Source organism: Seriola dumerili, unplaced genomic scaffold (genome assembly GCF_002260705.1).
Source record: "Seriola dumerili isolate Sdu_G_001 unplaced genomic scaffold, Sdu_1.0 BDQW01001125.1, whole genome shotgun sequence".
In the NCBI taxonomy this organism is placed as follows: Eukaryota; Metazoa; Chordata; class Actinopteri; order Carangiformes; family Carangidae; genus Seriola; species Seriola dumerili.
In genome coordinates this window covers 659871-673828 of record NW_019175380.1, presented here as the reverse complement: position 1 = coordinate 673828, position 13958 = coordinate 659871, and the positions used below count along the sequence as shown (strand labels likewise).

General features: G+C 39.7%; 2 protein-coding genes across 5 annotated transcripts in view; one reads left to right on the top strand and one right to left on the bottom strand.

The window, feature by feature from the left end:
• Positions 1–1190: 1190 nt before the first annotated feature.
• Positions 1191–6233, bottom strand: nup35 (nucleoporin 35). Of its 2 annotated transcripts, none has more exons than XM_022767309.1 (9): positions 5952–6233; positions 4720–4887; positions 4504–4634; positions 3565–3622; positions 2865–2973; positions 2678–2747; positions 2185–2313; positions 1923–2057; positions 1191–1806 (listed from the first exon to the last, which is right to left on the bottom strand). In XM_022767309.1, the coding sequence occupies exons 1-9, from the start codon at positions 5962–5964 to the stop codon at positions 1729–1731; spliced, it is 891 nt and encodes a 296-aa protein (XP_022623030.1). In that variant the 5' UTR covers positions 5965–6233; the 3' UTR covers positions 1191–1728. The 2 variants fall into 2 exon arrangements, with proteins under 2 accessions (XP_022623030.1, XP_022623031.1); XM_022767310.1 differs by having other exon boundaries at positions 1195–1806; positions 4732–4887.
• A 1479-nt stretch (positions 6234–7712) lies between these two features.
• Positions 7713–13958, top strand: part of dnajc10 (DnaJ heat shock protein family (Hsp40) member C10) — a 12518-nt gene continuing 6272 nt past the window's right edge. The window contains exons 1-12 of one of the 3 annotated variants that reach the window (XM_022767290.1): positions 7713–7779; positions 9633–9890; positions 10053–10215; positions 10359–10409; positions 11208–11290; positions 11504–11635; positions 12072–12165; positions 12264–12341; positions 12646–12689; positions 13415–13480; positions 13730–13795; positions 13893–13958. The exon at positions 13893–13958 is cut by the window's right edge and continues 24 nt beyond it. In XM_022767290.1, the coding sequence (XP_022623011.1) occupies positions 9681–9890; positions 10053–10215; positions 10359–10409; positions 11208–11290; positions 11504–11635; positions 12072–12165; positions 12264–12341; positions 12646–12689; positions 13415–13480; positions 13730–13795; positions 13893–13958 (1053 nt within the window). In that variant the 5' untranslated portion in view covers positions 7713–7779; positions 9633–9680. Of the gene's footprint in view, positions 8063–9632; positions 9891–10052; positions 10216–10358; positions 10410–11207; positions 11291–11503; positions 11636–12071; positions 12166–12263; positions 12342–12645; positions 12690–13414; positions 13481–13729; positions 13796–13892 lie in introns of all 3 variants that reach the window. The other 2 variants (XM_022767291.1, XM_022767292.1) reach the window with 2 other exon arrangements.

Genomic DNA, 13958 nt, shown 5'->3' with positions numbered 1-13958 from the left:
GGTAATTGGTTACTAGGAGAAAGGTCAGCTGGTGAGAGATTTCTGAAATGACTTACGATGAGTGAGGCTGAGGCCTAGAAATCCCCCCTTTAACTCTGCCTCTTAAGACGTCCCTCCTCATGTAAATTTAATTGTGGCCTCCAAGTACATGTTTACAAGCCCTGCTGCACTTTTATACATGCCTCTACTAAAACCAGTCATTATTTATACTTTAGTATTTCCATTTTCTGCTACTTTATACTTCCAATCCACTACATTTCAGAGGGAAATAATATACTTTTTACTCCACTACATTCATTTGATAACTTTAGTTACTTTGCAGATTCAGATTAACAACATTCATTATTACAAGAAATGACTTTATTTATCACAGCTGGTTATAAAGTAGTGACAATTAGTCCCACCTTTACAAGCTGCAACATTAAAGTGAGGCACACATGAATGTATTAGTAATTAATGATAATCAATACATCAGTGTGAAATAAGTACTTTAAGTATATATTGATGCTAATACTGTTGGACTTTTACTTGAGTATTTTTACACTCTAGTATTGCTATGTGTGTGTACTGTATTTTTGTATACATGTATATGTGTGTGTGTGTAGTTTATTCACGCCTAAAGTACGTGCGTCATGTATCAGCTTGATTTCTCATCAACCATTAGTCATCCAGTGTATTTCCATACAGACATCACAATCAACAGGCTGCACCTCACTGCTCCAAATATGTTGCTCAACTTGTTACTAAACTGACAGAGCAGGTGTGAGGTGGAGACTAATTACATAAACCTGATGTTCATTATGTAATGTGTTTAGACTGAATATAATTTTACCTTTCTGTAGCTGTAGCTTCTCTGCTTTTTTTTCTAAACACTTGAATTCTAGATTTTTACTTGTTAATCACATTTCAAATATTCCCAACGCTAAATGTTTTAACAGACTTTTTAACGTGTGCTCCACAGTCTCGACGTTTGGACTCGCGGCTCCATCTTCTGGACAATATCATATTTCACACTTTGAGTTCAAACGGCTGTTCTACAGTAGGCGTACTTTTGATCTGAGTCAGTTTCTAACAGGTTTTGTGCTGCTTAGTTTCAATAACAGGAAATCTGGCTACAGCATACAATGATAACAACAGTACTCTCACAATTTGAGTCAACAGTTTGTGTATTTCCTGTTTCAACATTAAGACATGGGAGTTTGGTGTGGAAGAACTTGACTGGTCTGCACAGAGCCCTGACCTTTCCATCTCCACATGAGATCACACAGACTGAGAGCCTGACCTCATCGTCAACATCAGTTGGACCTCACTGATGCTGTTGTGTCTGAACAGGGAATCCCTGCAGCTGGTTCAACATCTCGTTGAAAAGACTGAAACCAGAAGAGTGGAGGTTCGTTAGAGCAGCGCGAGTGGCCACAAACTTTTGGCCATGTCATGTGACAGTGCCACCGTGTGGCTGCTGAGAGAACATCACCCCTGAATGAAACTTCAGCTTTACTGAATTCAAACCATTGACAACTTTATTGAGACAGAGACAGTAAAAAAAATACAGATTATAAAAGAAGAGAGAGAGAAAGAAAGAAAGATTCTCCACCTCAGCGCACACACTCACACACACACTCACACACTCATCCACACAATCACACACACAGTGTAGTGAATCAGTTTATCCATCAGTTCTCCTCTCTCGTCCGGGGCTGCAGGTATCCCATGATGCATTGTGTGATGTCACCAGCCAAACATGTACTCCATCGCTTTGGAAACAAAGCTGTCATCCTTCCTGGGCGTCTGTCTGTCTGCTACCACCTGAAGACGGACACACGGGTTTATTTCTAAAGTCGACCAGCAGCTGTTTTTGTTGAACCCAAAGCAAATGCAGATTTTCAAGTAGAGCCAGAGTGAGGTCAGAGGTCAGAGGTCACCTGGTAGTCGTTGCTGGAGCTCCTGTAGGCGGCGCTGAGCGGTCTGATGGCTGAGCGAGGAGTGGAGGGGAGGGCAGAGGAGGAGAAGGAGGAGGAGAGGGGAGAGGAGACAGCTTCACTGCTGTCCATCACACTCTGAGAGAGAGAGAGAGAGAGAACGTCACTGCTGCTCGGTTCAGGCTCCAGTGTCACATGATGTGAAGAACCAATCAGACGGCAGAGAAGCAGACAGACACACAGGTAGATAAAAACAGGTACTGACCTTGTCTATACACGGCTTCACTCCCACCATGATGGCGTCCCCAAACACTTTCCCATCCTTAGACAGAGCTTTCCTGGCCTGAAGCCTGGACTGATACTGAAGGTGCATCCAGTTACCAGGCGACGCCATCTGTCAATACATCATCAATACATCTATCAATACACCTGTACAATAGCTGTGGCTGTGTGTGCTGAGCTTGTGGACACTGATTCAGACACATCAACTCTGATCTCAGTCCAAAGCTTCCTCCTCACTGGGATCATTCTTATCGAAGTTATGAGGCTGTAAATGTAAAACATTAACTTTTTAATTCTTAATGGAGACGTTCAAAAAACGCCATCATCCTGTTTTACATTGTGCACCTGAATTAAACTGATCCAGAGTTCTAGGAGATTGTACAGTTATAATGCAGAAAACTCACATAACATTAATGGAGATCACAGCCAGCACTCATTGGCCTCTGTGTGTGTGTGTGTGTGTGTGTGTGCCTCACCATGTGTTTGAGGATGTTTCCGTACTGAGCGAACTGCAGCAGGATGTACGAGGCCGAAGCTGGAGGGAAACTAACACACACACACACACACACACACACACACACACACACACACAAGATGAATATTACATTCACACTATCTTCAACAGTAGGTCAGTATTATGACTTTGTTTAGAAATGAAAATACCCAAACACAGTGACCCAGGTCTGGTCCAGCTGATCGTCAGATGACAAAGACTCTCCCTGACTGTAGAAGGGATCCACCTGAGCTGGAGACAGACACACCTGCTGCACACCTGGAGACAGAGACAGGTAGGAGGAGAGATTAGAACATTATAGCCTTCATAAAAGTGGACTTTATGATACAACAGCAGTATTGGATTGCATTAAATTGAACAGCTGTACCTAATAAAGTGATCACTGAATGCGTTTACAATAAGGCAGCAAAAAAATACAAGTTAGACATTCTTAGTATTGCCTGTATATTGATTAGAGCTTGACTGATACATTGGCAGGTTGACAATTCGGCTGATGTTAGTGTACTGTATGTGTCTGTGTATTTGTTGATATTAGCAATTCTTTAAAAACAAATCTAAAGGTTTATGTCAAAAAACAGGAACATCTGCTGATATACAGTATTTTTCTTTTTTAAACTCTCAAATCCCTGTGTTGCTAAAGAGTCACTGCCCCTCCCTCCTCCTGCCTGGCTTTGTGCGGGGGGGTGGGGGGGTGGGGGGCGCAGCCAGAGAGAAAACAGGAAAGAGACAAACACAGGCTGTTGATACAATATTGGAAGAAAACAACTGTCTGGCAGGAGTATCGGTGTCAGTACTAATATCCGTGATACAACAGCTAGCAGTACCAGTAGTAATAGTATCAGAGTGTACCTGTTCCTGGAGTTGCAGCCTGACGTGCAGACAGAGGAGACTGCATAACTGGAAAGGACTGAAGAGAAAGAAAGAAGGAGAAAAAGAAAGAGAAAGAGAGAGAGAGAAAGAAAGAGAAAGAGAGAGAGAGAAAGACTCGGTCATTATCTGTCCTAATTGGTTCTTTTTAAACTATTATTATATATGCTTGTTGAAGAAGTGCTCTGCTGTGCAAAAAGATGATCAAGTAATAAGCATATTAACATTCGTTCTATTCCTTTACTCATTAAAGGTGAGTTATATATACATATATATGGTACACGGTACAAATGGTATATTCATGATAACAAAATCAGTTGGTATTTTGGTGATTCAGTGCTACGCTGTACAAATGTAAACTCTGTCCATTCGTTCAAAATCCAATAATTCAATAAAAAGATCTTTGTGAGAAAAAAAACCCACCTAAGCAGTTTCCTCTCTCCACCTACTTTACAATTACTCTCATGAGCTTTTAACTCACTGCACTTACAGTAACATGAGTAAGTGTTTAACTTAGCTAAATTTAACCCAGTGTCATTTTCTCCTCCTTGGCTTCTCTGCTCTGTGTGGTAGAATCCAATGCACTAATTTTACCCCCTGGTTTCTTCAAGGACCAATAAAACAACCAATCTGAAAACTGGTCTGGGTTCTTAGTCATTTCAGAACTGGGTTTTGAGGTTCATCACTAGAATCATTGCTGGTGCAAAACGTGTAAGGTTGTGAGGGCATCGATTTTTTTGTTTGTTATCCTCGGCATCTTTCAAGTTCAGTCACAAAAATCACTACATTTTTTTTTAATCAAAACTGTATCTTTTAATAAGATCATTGTGATCAAACATAAAATATCTGTACTCATGGAAACTCTCTGCCTGAGCTCCATCTCCTGCAGCAGGTTAGGAGTGACAGCACCTGTGTACTCACCTGCCTGTGTGCATTAAGGGGCGTCCCTACAGTCATTAAGTCTTCATGGATGCTGCGGACAGGTGGGGCTCCACTTTTATCCTTGGGTGTGGGGACAACGGGCTGAGGGGCCGAGCCTCCTCCTCCTCCTCCTAAAATGTAAGACAACACAAACTAAAAATCTACAGAAAACACAACAATCAGCTGATCTGCAGGTGAGTGTATCGTCCTGCTGACCTCGGTGCGTACCTGTGCTCTCCACGATGGGCATGGCCAGGCTGAAGGGGCGGGGCTGGGGGGTAGCTGGAGCAGGCAGGTCACCCATCAAGAAGCCAGGCAGAAACTGAGCTCCAGAGGTTGCCTTAGGAGAGGTGGGAGAGCCCAGGGTCATCGGTTCATTTCCCACTGAAAGGCAGTGGGACAGTTAGACTGGTTTGAGACAAGTAGTCACCATCAGGTCTGAATCAATCTCAGGTCAACAATTATTAATTACAGATAAAGCCTGGGAGCTGAGATGCTCGTATGTAGCAGGAATTTACTGTAAGTTTCTCCTACTTTAAATAATGCATCGACCATTTGTGAAAAGCATGGAAGCTGGAAAGAGCAAATTATTGGCATTTTGATTATTAAAATAGCTAACGATTAATTTCCTATCAATTCACTAACCGATTAATCAGCTAATCATTTCAACTCTAATATAAATAAATTAAAAATTAGCTCCATGTTTGTAACATCCACAGTTAACAGCTGCAACATTAAAGTGATGTAAATAATAATGTATCAATGATAATAAATATAACTCATTAATATAAGATACATTATTATTCTGAAATGTGCCATTTTGTATTATGAGTACTTTTACTTATAGTACTAAGTGTATTTTGATGCCAATTCTTTTTTACTTTTACTTGACTAAAATTCTAAATGCACAGTGTTTTGCAGGATTTACCGAGATAAACTTTAGACACTTTAAAAACCACACAGGATGTGATTTAATACCCGTTTCATAGTCATACTGACCTCGGAATGAAAGGTATCAATGACAACCAGCAGGGATATTAAGTTAAAACCTAGAATTATTTTTCAAGTGTATGGATTCGCTGATATTTAACTGACATTTTAGTCAGCACCTCTGAGCTGTATATAATTATACTTCCTATCAATTTTATATGGAAACTGGAGTTAGAAACACTTTAAGACCTACACACACCCTGAATGCAGGACCTTTGCTTGTATTTTTACACTGTGGCACTTCTACTTTTACTTAAGTAAATGAACTTTGAACTTATTCCACCAATGATGAGCGTGAGAAACACTTTTCACACATTTCACCTCCATGTTCTGTAACACCAGAAATAAATACGACTGTGCGCGGCTAACGCTGAGCTAACAGTTTGTCATAGCAGACAAATGATTAATAAACATACACATAAAAACAGCAGATGAAGACTTCATAAAACTCGGGTTACCTTGCAGCTCCATCTCTGCTTCGTTACTCTCTGGCCGCGATTTTCAAAAGTAGGAAATGACGCCAGGCAAAGGGCTGGCTAGCTGGCTAACGCTGCTAGCAAAGCTAACTGAACTGTCACTATAACTTACTGGTACTGAAAAGTCTGCTTCACTGGAGCTGAACCTTAACTCATACCATCCAAATAGTTCAACTTTAGCGGTTTGGAATCAGATTTTTCGGCCCGTTTGTGTTTATTTCCAGGGTTCAGTGCCGCTCATGGGACGAGCTGCCTGGTGATCTGAAGGCACCGCAGCTAACAGGTCCGCGTCCGGCGCATTTAGATAAGGTCACCGTGAGGTGTTCAGGGGAGTTGTGTTTTACGCGCGACTTGTAAAAAGAAGTTTTGTTTTTAATTGTAAATAATTAAATTTTTTCAAGGCATAGTTCGATCATTTTTTAGCGTTCCTTCGTGTTGACCACGAAGACAAAAAGAAAAAGAAAACAAACAAGAAAAAAACACTGAAACAGAGGGTAAAAAATGAAAAAGAAAAAAAAAATTTAAAATCTTCACATCTCAAGGTGTTTGAAAAAGAATCGGTTTTAAGTCTGTATGCAGACGAAACATTTCTAAAACGTGAGCTTGTACTGGTAGTACAAATTTGTGGCACTTGTACTGAGTATTTACGTTTTTTGAGCAACTTAATACTTCCTCTCTGCTACATTGTACTAATGCAATACATTTGTTTGACAGCTGCTGTTCATATTTACCTTTCAGATGAAAAATTTTCACACCCATCCTGTCCAGCAGAAAAAAACATATCTGAACTTTAATGATTTCGAATTTTTCCAATAAACCGACCCTTTCTGTGTTGAGAAAATTCCCTTACTTCTCAATAAACTATTTAAAAGCTCTTTGAATAGTTGGAAAATGCATTGTCACAAAGCTCATGTAAAATTGACTTTTTAGAGACACTTTGGTTCTCACTGGACAGCAACACTACTTACACGATGATGATTTTATTTCCTTTATTTTAGCAGTAAGTCCCATTGAAAAAAAAGTATTTTAAAAGAGAGACTTTTGAGAATATGATTAAAACCAAAAACATAATACATAATGGTAAAACACCAGCAGGGACATTTTTATGCACAATGAATGTGTTTACACTGGGTACATTAAGTCAGTTTTGCTGATAATACTTGCAACTAATCCTACTTTTAATTATCTAAATGGATGTGAATGCTTCTTCTCCAGCTAATACAATTCATAATTCATAATAACTTCTTGTGTTACTAAATAATTTCACAGAAATGATTAGTTGCTTAAAGATTTATTTTCTTTGTGTTCGTTTTATTTCTGTTAATTCATCACACTATTTCATAATTACATATTTAACGTTGGTCGTTTTGGAATTCCACAGAAAAGGGGCGTGTTATCAGAATATTTACGTCTAGGAATGTGCTGGCCTGAACGCACCAAACTTTTACGCCTTACGTCATCAAAATGCGGCTGGTGATAGTCAAGTTACCGCAGACAATTTTAAAAAATCACGGTAAATGAAACTATTCTGTTGTCGAAATAAAAGCGCAAAACAAACCGAACAAAGTCGGAGGGGAGCTGACTTTTCTGACTAAAGTCTGTTTCACATGCTGTCTTTTCAACATGCCGATAATTCAAGATTTGTCCGTTTAGAAGCCCGCTGTCTTGGTTTTATGTACGGCTTTTATTGTGAAATGCTGTGAGCGGAAACGGGAATTCTGATATTTGGTATAAAACTTGACCCCGGTCTGAGCCGGACGCTGATGCGGATCTTCAGCCTCAGACTTTTAGAAGTTGAGACGCCTTTAAGGTAACGGACCCGCTGTTTTCAGGTCAGATTGAAATTTCGGTGAACGTTAGATGTATTTTGGCTTTAGCTTCTCCAACACACAGCAGAGAGCTTGGTGTCGCGGTCAAGCTAACTAGCTAATTAGCCAGCAAGTTGTGATAATTCCTGCTGACCGGCGACACACAGCTAGCTACTAGCTTACCCCAGTTTAGCTCGTTTCAGCTTTTCTTCTGGGACAAGACACATATATTAACATTTGGCTCTGTGGACACAGATAACCAGCGGTGATAACTTGGACTTTTGTGTAAGAGTGTTTTTTTATAATCGTTAAACACCGTGTCTTGTGTTGATAATATAAATATAATAAGTACAGTATTTAGAGTATTTTACTGCTGGTTACCTGCAGTATATTCTTACTAAATGTACTCATTTACCCAGGCCAGTGAATGTTCTTTCTGCATGTTTTATTTCAATTAAATTTATAAGTGCTAAAATGTGTATTAATTGCTCTGTTTTTAAATGAGACTATGGCTACAGATAAAACTTATTATTTTTTCTATTAATAGTTTAGTCTATGCAACATCAAAATTGTAAAAAAAAAAAAAAAAAATATATATATATATATATATATATATTATATATATATATATATAATTATATATATATATATATATTATATATATATATATATATATATATATTAGAAATTATGTTTTGCTGACCGAAAGTCTAAGTAACCAAAAATATTTAGTTTACAAAGATTAATGACAGAGAGAAGAACCAGAATCAGAGAACTGGAAGTGTTTCACAATTTTTGCTTGGAAAAAAAACAAACAATTAATCGTTTATCAAAATAATTTCATATTATCTTTCTGTAGATTAACTAATTGATTATTCGGCTAATGTTTCAGCTTTATATTAGAGGTTGTAAAGAAGTTACAATGTTCTAGTTTTTCTGTGTTTCACCTGTTTTACTACTTTGGAGAAAAAGGGCCTTTTATTTTGAAAGTGGTTTAGTAGTTGTTACTAATTTATATAGGTGGCTATGTTGGTGGCGATACAACTTGGCAAACATGCAGAGCTGCAACAATTGTCTAATTACTTAGTTGATCAACAGGAAAGTAATCTGCAACTCTCATGATAATCAACTACTCCTTAAATCCTTTTTCAAGCCAAAATACCAAACAACATTTAGTTCCAGCTTCTCATGTGTCTTGATTTTCTGCTTCTGTTTGATAGTAAAGTGAGTACCTTTGAGTTTTTGAGGATTGGTCAGACAGAATAAGTAATTTGATGACATCATCTTAACTCCTAGGAATTTGTGTTCACTATCATGTGACTTTTCATAAACCAAATGCTATCCAATTAATGGAGATAATAATCAGCAGATAAATTTGTGTTAGTTGCAACCCTTCAAATATTGAATACAAACATTTGTATTTGTAAAATGGTTGATTTGGTGATGGTAACTGGTCATTACTTTTCATATTATGTAAACTGTTAATTGGTTTTAGCTCAATATTTGAAGGTGCAGGCAACAACAATCCAGAACAAACACCTGGGTGTCCAGTTGTCAGGATCCTGCTCTTGCTGTGGGCAGGTTGTGGCAGCCCAAGGGGATGTAAAGTGGGAATGTTGGGACCCAATTGGCAATAAATCCTCCTGAAGACGCTCCCATGCCCTGAGCCACAACAAGGGTTGTAACATGTCCTGCTGCCTGTCCTCTGATGGATCCTTTGTTGTTTATGTTTGATGGTGGTGGATGTTAATGGCTGCATGGTCGGGTGAACTTCACCACACAGTGTGACTGTTAATCAGCAGTAAACCTGGTAGAACAAAAACTAACGACTCATGTTTGTGCCTGTGTGTTCCAGCTCTTCCGGTTGTAGCTGGTTATTGTGGTTGTACTGGGAGGACTGGTAATGGGGTGCAGGGTTGTCTTCGGGCTTCAGCGGCCTCTTCCCGTCCAGCTTACGCTGCTGTCGCTGGTCCTGGTCACGCTGCTGGTGGCGGTTTGGACGGAGGGCCAAGACTACTACACTCTTCTGGGAGTCAACAGGGAGGCCACGACTAGAGAGATCCGACAGGCCTTCAAGAAGCTGGCGCTCACCATGCACCCCGACAAAAACCCTGTGAGTTGATCTGAGAAACAATAAGTCTTGTCAAAACCACTGACTTCCCCCGAAACACCTACATATAAACCCCGATTAAACCTGGAATGACCCAAAAAACCCAGATAAAACTCCTGTCAGTCCACACAAAACCCTAACCCTGATTAAAATGTTGTGCTGCAGGGCGACCCCTCGGCCCACGAGAAGTTCCTGCAGGTGAATCGAGCCTACGAGGTTCTGAAGGACGAAGACCTCAGGAAGAAATATGATAAATATGGAGAGAAGGGATTGGACGAGCAGCAGGGAGGACGCTACGAGAGCTGGAACTTCTACCGCTATGACTTTGGTACGTCTCTACAGGAAGGATACACACACTCACCTGTCATGAGTAACCATGACGATGATACGAGGGCAACACCTTTGTTTGTTTGTGACATTAAAATATTTTCTACTGAGAGGAAGTCTTTAGTTAAATCTGTCTCTGTTCAGGTATCTATGACGATGATCTGGAGATCATCACGTTGGACAGCGGAGATTTTGGTAAGTGACTATTTACCTTTTTTATTTAAACCTCAATGTTTTTTTGTTCAAGTATAGAAGCATCTCACAACGTGCAACACACACACACACACACACACACACACACACACACACACACACACACACACACACACACACACCCATATATGTCCCATGTCCTCTCAGGTGTACGTTTGATTTTCCACACCTTTAAAGGCATGGATTTCAGAATTGATGAATAACACCACCCTAATCTGTAACTGACCATATTTGAACTTAATCAATACCAATTATAACAAAAACATCCCTCCAGAATGGAAAAACAATAGAAGAAAAGAAAATTCAGTTCTTGGGCCTTGATGAACAAACCATCTCAACTCCTGTCAGATAATTTGATGTGATTGAAGTCATTTATAAAATGTTGCAAGATTTTGTAAAAATTGAAAAAGAGAATTAATGAGAATCGAATTAATTTTCTGCTAGTTCCAAATGTTTGTCTCGTTAGGTTCACATGTGTGGGTGAGATGGGGAGATCAGTCTTCATGCCAACTGACTGACAGATGATTCAATAGTGGCTATTACCAAAGCAGCTTTAAGTTACCATGGTAACACAGTTGCTGAGTTAAACAGATCTTTATTGTCGACTTTATTAAAGTTAAAATATTTAATTATTTTTATTTACTTATTTTATGTTATTTCTCTCTTTCATCATCTTTGATGTTTCACCTCTGTGTGCTCTGTATTTTGGAAAATTCTATAAATAAATTGTTACATTTACTGTGACGTGTGTGTGTGTGTGTGTGTGTGTGTGTGTTTCAGAGGCAGCAGTGAACTCCGGAGAAATCTGGTTCATTAACTTCTATTTCCCACGATGCTCGCACTGTCACCAACTGGCTCCAACGGTAATATAACACTAAAAGACACAATAAACCCACACACAGGTGTATTAAACACCAATGAACACACACCTGGGACGGTGTTTGCTTCTCACTGAGTCTTTTTCCTTCTCAGCCTTGTTTTATATTTTATAATGTGTGTTTTTAGAAGAAATAATCAATAGTTGATTATTAATGAGTGGAAATGAAACGACGTCCTTGTGTGTGTGTGTCTCTCAGTGGAGGGAGTTTGCCAAGGAGATGGACGGCGTGATCCGGATCGGAGCGGTGAACTGTGGAGACAACAACCATCTCTGCAGGAGGAAAGGCATCAACAGCTACCCCAGTCTGTTCATATACAGAGCAGGACAGGTCTGTTTACTGACTGTTTCTCTCGCTGATCAGCTGATGAACTGATGACACTAAAGTAAACTTCTTTTCCTCTGATCATACCTAAAATCATGCTGATCAATAATTTTTTGTTATTTTTACTCAAAAGCAAATGATATTGATAAAAGATATTTATCGACCATTGTGTTAAAGAAAATGTAGAACACTTTAAAACAAACTGCACATTTCAGTTTTAATTTGTAAACTGATTAAATTTTTCTTGAACATTGACAATAACAGGTGAAAACATCAAAAGACAGAGTTCATCATGTTTTTGGATTTGACCGACGTGTTTGGTCTCTTTCTTTTCTTGTTCTTGCCTGTTGTTGACTTTACACATCATCTTGCTAGCTTGTCTGTTAGCTTAGCATCGGAGCGACCTTGTTCAGTTATCATTAACACTTTGTCTTTTCTATAGAAACCAGAGAAGTTTAACTGGGAGCGCTCCAAAGACAACCTGGTCCGCTTCTCCATGCAGTTCATCACGACGACTGTGACTCAGCTGTGGCAGGGTAATCTCCTCTGAACATCCATATGAAACCTGGTTCCAGAGCTGTGAATCTGAATCCAACCTAGCATCTCTGATATGTTCTTTTTGTTTTTTTTACAGGAAACGTGTTCAGCGAGATAGAGAGTGCGTTCTCGTCGGGCCTCGGCTGGCTGATCACCTTCTGCTCTGACACCGGAGGTAACACACTTTCACGTATGAGTTTTTTTTTTCACGCCTGCGGGTGTTTTCATGCGTCTGATTGACAGCTGAAACACGCTGTCACAAGCGTTTCCTCTGCATGCCACACAGGTGTGTGATGCGGGACAAACCCATTAAACATGTATCACCTCATCACATCTGTGTCGGCCTGGTTCACGTTTGTGAGAGGAGGCCGACAGCTGTGAAGTGTCATGAATCAGTCTAAGTGACCTCAGATGCTCAGATGCGTGGACGTATTTCCGCTAATCTGTCGTTTCCATCTATCTGTGTGTCTCTCTCTCAGATTGCCTGGAGCCCAGAACAAGACAGAAGCTGGCAGGAATGTTGGTGAGAACACTAATAATATAATCAGGGTGTTTCCCACAGCTCTTAAATTATGTAAGTAAATGTTCTAATGAGTTTCAGCTCATTGTTTATTCGTCCAGACACGACTTTACTGTTCTGGTTCACTCTCACCGATCTCAGAGGAGCAGATGTTTTCAGAGAAACATCTGTAAATAGTGTCTGCCCTCTACCTGCTGAGCAGCTGGGGAACATATCGGAGCATTTAGCAGCTAAAGAGGAGCTGGTGGAGACCAAACACAGAGCTCAAAGAGAGGGAACACTGCAGTGTGACTCCAGATTATTCAGAACTGTGCTGCTGGATTATTATAACAAGGAAGAGAGAGAACTTTAGTTTTAGCTTCACTCCTCTGGCTCCCAGTATCTTTTAGGAGAAATTTTAAAGTCCTTTTTACTTGTTTTTAAAGCTCTTGGTTTGGGATCGGCTCACACTGCAGATCCTCCATCGTTTTATAATCCTTCACAAGCTCTTAGATCCTCTACTCCAGGCTTTTAAATAGACACAGTTTTACACACAAGAAAACAGCAGCTGAAAACCTATTTATTTAACTTGGTATTTAAATTAATTCCCTCATATTTTACTAGTTTTACTGGTTTCTGTTTTTATTTTCATTTTTTATTGCACTATTTCATTTTTTTTATTGTAAAACACTTTGACTGAATAAATTGAACTGGTCCCACTGGTTGAATATGTATTTGTCTGTTTGCAGGACAGTCTGGTTAAAGTGGGATGGATGGACTGCACCGCACAGGAGCAGCTCTGTGACAGTTTCCAGGTGAGGCTTAGAACTGTGATATGGAAGATAAATCATCAGGGTTCATCTCATCTTCAAAGCAGTGGAGGTAGATATTTGTTCCTAAACGCACCGCGACGTCAGCTGCTCTGAACTGGTTTAAGATTCATTTTCAGGAAACAAAATAAAAGAAACCCAACAGAGAAAGTAGATTTTAAAGCAGTGGTAGTTTTAGCAGTAATGGCTTATTGTTAACTAGTATTTGTGTTTAATCCATCTGCCGTGTGTCAGGTGACCAGTGGAGCCACGGCTTTGTTCCCACCTGGAAGTTCTCTGGATAAAGAAGGCAGCGTCCTGGTGAGAGACTGAACACATGACTGTCTGTAATAATACTGTGTGTAGTAATACTGTGTGTAGCACTGCAGTACTGACTGAAGGTGTGTGTGTGTTTCAGTGGCTGAACACTCTGGACAGTAAAGAGATTTACACTCAGGTCATCAACCAGATGCCTGATCTGGAG

Bases quoted from the DNA above. Each gene is read 5' to 3' on its own strand.
- nup35 (XM_022767309.1), bottom strand. The intron at 4,635-4,719 runs GTCAGCAGGACG...CTTACATTTTAG, and splicing joins GAGCACAGGTACGCACCGAG to GAGGAGGAGGAGGAGGCTCG. The intron at 2,748-2,864 runs GTATTTTCATTT...TGTGTGTGTTAG, and splicing joins ACCTGGGTCACTGTGTTTGG to TTTCCCTCCAGCTTCGGCCT.